At 43.4% G+C, this 6,076-nt stretch overlaps 1 protein-coding gene across 1 annotated transcript in view; it reads right to left on the bottom strand.

Moving 5' to 3' along the window:
- Positions 1-6,076, bottom strand: part of phf21b (PHD finger protein 21B) — a 222,109-nt gene that overhangs the window by 47,121 nt on the left and 168,912 nt on the right. Inside the window, exon 11 of the mRNA XM_038781394.1 lies at positions 3,150-3,204. Within this exon, the coding sequence (XP_038637322.1) occupies positions 3,150-3,204 (55 nt within the window). The remainder of the gene's footprint in view (positions 1-3,149; positions 3,205-6,076) is intronic.

The raw sequence follows: 6,076 nt of genomic DNA, 5'->3' as shown, positions 1-6,076 counted from the left end.
GGGGGCGAGAGAGAGAGAGCGGGGGCGAGAGAGAGAGAGCGGGGGCGAGAGAGAGAGAGCGGGGGCGAGAGAGAGAGAGCGGGGGCGAGAGAGAGAGAGCGGGGGCGAGAGAGAGAGAGCGGGGGCGAGAGAGAGAGCGGGGGGGGCGAGAGAGGAGAGAGGGGTGGCGATGAGCGAGTCGGGGCGAGAGAGAGAGATGGGGCGAGAGAGAGAAGAGCGGGGGCGAGAGAGAGAGCGGGGGCGAGAGAGAGAGCGGGGGAGCGAGAGAGAGAGCGGGGGCGAGAGAGAGAGAGCGGGGGCGAGAGAGAGAGAGACGGGGCGAGAGAGAGAGAGCGGGGGCGGGAGAGAGCGAGCGGGGGCGAGAGAGAGTAGAGAGTCGGGGGGCGGACTGCGAGATGGAGAGCGGGGGGCGAGAGAGAGACGGCGGCGAGATATGAGAGAGAGGAGCGCTGGGGGCGGGAGAGAGAGAGAGGGGTTAGGGAGAGAGAGAGAAGCTGGGGGCGGGAGAGAGAGAGAGCGTAGGGGCGGAGGAGGGAGAGACAGCGGGGGAGGGTAGAGAGAGCGGAGTGGGAGAGAGAGAGAGAGCGGCGGCGCTTGATAGAGAGAGAAGAGCAGGGGCGAGAGCGAGATAGCGGGGGCGATGCGAGATGACGAGATGAGAGCGAGCAGGGGCTGATTGAGAGCGGGCAAGAGAGAGCGGGGGGGGGGGCGAGCGACAGCACGTGGAGATGAGCGTGAGCACGTGGGGGCGATCGACAGCTTGTGGGGGCGAGTGACAGGATATGGGGGCGAGCGACAGGGACGGAATGAGTGTGTGAGGGTGAGTACGAGAGACCGAGTGAGTGTTTGAGGGTGAATTTGAGAGAATGTGTGTGTGAGAGTAAGAGCCAGTCTCATGGTGCTCACTGACTCTCACACCCATACCCACTGCTACTCACACCCCTGCACCCACATACACTGACCCTCTCACGTGCTGGTCATTTTTATTACTTTTTTTAAAAAAAAACTTACAATTTATTGCTCTTGCATTGCCTTAGTTTTGCTCAGAAATTTGTTTCTTTCCTCAAACCAACTTTTTAAAACAGTTCAGTATACGGTTCTGTCGAACTTCATATTTCCGAAATGTTCTCATCCTGCCCTGGAGTGACGATAATATACAAATATAGCCCCCAAAAGGTTGGACAAGCCTGATTTAGACCAATAATAAATGCAGCAGTTAATTTGAAACTTGTGGTTGACAGGCCATGGTTCAGTGCAAAGTCTGGAATTGCTTCTTGTCCTATACATATTTACAGGAAATATAGATGCAGCGGAGAAGATTAATAAGGCCATAAAAAAGAAAACAAAACACTGGGGTTCATTTCTATAGAAGAGAAGAACAGGGAAATTATGTTAAATTTGTATAGAAACAAGGTTGAACCACACTTGGGAGTACTGTGCACAGTGCTAATCTCCATTTTATAAATATGATATAGATGCATTGATGAAGGGAAAGTTATACCTATCAGAAAGACTGAACAGGCTGGGGCTGTTTTCTCCCAAGGTAAGTGATAGAGCTCTTTAAAATTTTGAAAGGATTTGATGGAGTAAAACTAGAAATATTTTCTACTTTGAATAGACAAAAACTAGAGCCATAAATGTAAGATACTAGTTAATAATTCTAATAGAGAACTCAGGAGAAATGTCTTTACCCAGTGTGGTTAGAATAGATATATACAAATTAGAAGTAGGAGGAGGAGTAGGCCACGGCCCCTCAACTTCACCTTCTGCCTGCTCCTGATAACTTTCACCCCTTGGTTTATCAAGAATCTGTAATTCTGTCTTAAGGAAATTCAAAGTCTCTGACTTAACCACCTTTTGAGGAGGAGTGTTCCAAAGTCTCTCAATCCTCATAAAAAAAAGTTTTCCTAATTTCTGTCTTAAATGGGGGACCCCTTATTTTGGAAAAGTGACCTCTAGTTCTAGATTCTCCCACAAGGGAAAACATCCTTTCCACATCCACCAATCAAGTCCCCTCAGGAATTAATGATTCAATCAAGTCGCCTCTTCCTCTTATAAACTCGAGGATACAAGTCCAGCCTATTCAACCTTTCCTCATAAAACAATCCATCCATCCCAAGCATTAATCTAGTATATCTTCTGTGAATGTGAACTTTGCTACAAGGAGTAGCGGAGGTAAACAGCAAATTTGCTTTTAAGGAGAAGTTACACAACTGAACACAAGAAAAAGGAATAAAAAGGATATGCTAGTAGTTTAGACGGATGGGGGAATCTCATGTTGACTATAAATATCAGCATGCATCAGCTGGACTATATGGTCTGTTTCTATGCGGTATGTTCTATGTAAGCATGGATATTCCAATCCCTAAAATTTTGGTACTTGCTTATTCAGCTTAATAAAGAATTTTACTATTTATTTGCTCATCGAGGTGATGGTGCCAGACGATATAACTCTGCATTTTGAATATTTGGTTTTAGTCTCAAGCACTCTGACATATCACAACAAATACTGAGGAAAGCTCCATCGCTACCCAACAATGGTCCTTAGGCTGAATCTCAGAAGAAGATCCCTTCCCTTGTATATAATGCTAATAATATTCTTGAATACAAAGTTATAGAACATAGAACAGTACAGCACAGAACAGGCCCTTCGGCCATCGATGTTGTGCCGAGCATTGTCCAAAGTTATGTGGATAAGCTAAATCAAACTGCAGGAAAAGTTAAAACAAGGATGTGTTAGGACAGAAGCAGTTCTGTCAAGTCTCACACATCATTTTGGGACCTCCTGCATTTACAGCCACTCGCTTCCTGTGAAGGCCATTCTAGTGACACAATTTTATTTAACGAGTTTAAGATGGAGTAATAAAGATAGTGTTACAGATTCAACTAATTAAATTTAGTGACCATCTTCACCCAACAAACTAAGGCACCATTTTTAGTAGCAAGCATAATCGAACTAATCATGATATTGTTAAGAGTTTTATTAAATGCACACCTACAAAATTGCTCTCAGATTCCAACATTAAACAAAATGTTCATTTTATAGATTTTGTATTCATACCTTTCCTGTCAATGCCTTTTATGCTGTATATGTGTACTTTACATAAATTTGTAGATTCAAGGTATTAGATTAACTTAGAAATACATACCTCTTGTTGAAATATATAAAGAGCCATTCAGGTAGCTTGTTGCAATTCGTTTACGCTGGGAGAAAAAAAAAGCGTCATTAAAACAAAATGTTTTTAAATGGCCAGAAGCCTTTGCCCAAGTAATATCCCATACATTAAATGGCAAGTCGCCACATAAAAATATTTCAAAGTGCTGTTATGTCGGCAAAGGAAAACCATTTTGTACCAAGAGCATCCCAAAGTTCTGATATCTGTTTTTAAAGTGCTGACTGATGGGAGAAATGCTGGTCAGACAATGGAAGAACTTCCACTGCCCATTGAATAGTGCACAGGAGCTTTTGTCTACTGAAACCAACAGATGGCATCTTTCTTAAAAGCTTCATCTTAGGCATTTCTCAGTGCTACACTGGAATGTCAACCTATATTATCTACTGAAACTCTGATGTGCGGCACAAAACAAATGGCAAAAATGCTACCAATTGAAATAAACGAACACATTTGCTGGCTTGTCAGAAGTGTAATTAAACACTTCAATTGTGTGGCATACATAATGTATTAAAGGGGCGGTATGGTGGCGCAGTGGTTAGGACTTCTGCCTCACAGCGCCGAGGATCCGGGTGCTATCCCGGCCCCGGGTCACTGTCCATATGGAGTTTGCACATTCTCTCCGTATCTGTGTGGGTCTCACACAGCTGTGCAGGGTAGGTGGATTAGCCATGTTAAATTGCCGCTTTATTGGAACAAAATAATTGGATACTCTAAATTTATTTAAAAAAATAAAGGCCAGTCAGGTCACAAGTTTTCGAAGTAGTTGACATTTTAAACAAACGCATTCAGAAGCCTATGTTCAAAAAACATGAATTTTATTAAAATTTTGATGTAGAAAATTAGTGTAGAGCAGACATTTCAAATCACCACTGGATTACACTGAAATCTTTTGGGTGAATAATCTATTCACATCCACAGCAGGCACCCATGACCAATCTTTTAGCCCTTCTTTCTGGCAGAAACTGAGTGGCAGCGACTTGGAAATGGTGGGCAATGACCTACTGCTGCATTGTTGCTGCTGTTATGGCCATGGCAATTTTCATCAAGTCTGATAAATGGGCAGTCAGGTGGTAGGCCCATTTAAAATGGAAATTAGAATTTTATAATGCTATATGATTTGAATTTGGATTCACGATATGGAAGAACGAACAGAGGGCACTGTTGCTATGTTTGTAGATGATACAAAGATACACAGTAGTACTGAAGAAGTGGGGGGGGGGGCTGCAGAAAGACTTGGACAGGCGAGCAGAGTGGGCAAAGTGAGAGGTTATGCACTTTGGTAGGATAAATGAAGGCATAGATTATTTTATAAATGGGAAACGGTTTAGGAAATTAGAAGCGCAAAAGGACTTGGGTGTCCTGGTTCAGGTTTATTGAAACTTACAGGATACTGAAAGGCCTAGATAGATAGAATGGGCGTGGAGAGGATGCTTCCATCAGGAGCAAAAGCTAGAATCCAAGGCCACAGCCTCAGAATGAAGGTCGATCCTTTAAAACTGAGATGAGGAGGAATATCTTCAGCCAGAGGGTGGTTAATCTATGGAATTCTTTGCCGCAGAAGACTGTGGACGTCAAATCACTGAGTCTTTAAGACAGAGATAGACAGGTTCTTGATTAATAAGAGGTTTGTGGTTATGGGGAGAAGGCAGGAGAATGGGGATGAGAAAAATATCAGCCATGATTGAATGGCGGAGCAGACTCAATGTGCCAAATCTGCTCCTATGTTATGGTCAACTGCTAGGGGGGAGCGGGTTTGGGGTTTTGAGTTGGTTTTACTTGGTAATATTATGTGTTTTAAATGTTAAAAATATGAATAAAAATACTTTAAAAAAGAATATCCCCTGGGGTGCACAAACTCTTGCTGCAGCCTGCCACCTTAATGCAAATGTACCTCAACCACCATATATCTGACCAATACAGGCCAGCAAGGTTCACCTGGAGCAATGGGGATGTAGGGGGTGGGGCTTAATAATTCACCCCATCAATCTCATCTTCTGACAAATTGATGGCTGTATCTCAGAGTCAAGAAGGTTGCTTACGTGGAGTTAAGAATCATAAGGGAATCTTTCAGAAGAACACACGATCATAATTGAGAACTTGAATTATTGTTGTGCCTTTAATGTTAAAAAAAATGGCAGCATGGTGGCACAGTTGCTAGCACTGCTCCCTCATGGCACCGAGGCCCCAGGTTCGATCCTGGCTCTGGGTCACTGTTCGCGTGGAATTTGCACATTTTCCCCGTTTGCGTGGGTTTCGCTCCACAACCCAAAAGATGTGCAGGGCAGGTAAATTGGCCACACTAAATTGTCCCTTAATTGAAAAAAATGAATTGAGCACTCTAAATTTATTTTTAAAATAAAGCCTTTTATAATTGGGTGATGGATATGGAATTCAAGCCAAAAGAGGTAGGCGAGATGAAAAACCAGGAGATGGTTTGTAAGATTGTTTTCTGAAAATGTTTGAGGGTTGAGTAGACCAAGAGAGTGAGTTCCATATGGCACGAAGGACGACAGTACCATAGTGGTAATGTAATCCAGACTCGTAGCAGCTGGTGGAATTCAATTAATAAAAATGTGGAATATAAAGCTGTGGTGTGCATAAAATGTAATTAAACCCCATCTAGTTCACTAATGTCCTTTAAGAAGGAAATCTGCCATCCTTACTCAGCCTGGCCTACATGTGACCCCAGACCCACAGCAATGTGGTTAACTCTTATACGAAACTCTGAAATGCCTGGCACGCCATTTAATTAAAAGAAAATAGAGATGGACAACAAATACTGTTATTGCCAGCCATGCCAACATCCTATTGAAGAATAAACGAAGTGTGAGGCAGCTCAAGGCCCTGCTACCAATGGGTAGCTTCAATTATTTGTGAAGCAAGCGGTAGGGACAAAGGCT

Source organism: Scyliorhinus canicula, chromosome 20, assembly GCF_902713615.1.
Source record: "Scyliorhinus canicula chromosome 20, sScyCan1.1, whole genome shotgun sequence".
Classification (NCBI taxonomy): domain Eukaryota; kingdom Metazoa; phylum Chordata; class Chondrichthyes; order Carcharhiniformes; family Scyliorhinidae; genus Scyliorhinus; species Scyliorhinus canicula.
Note: the sequence above shows the minus strand (reverse complement) of the source record. Positions and strands in the feature narration are given on the sequence as shown.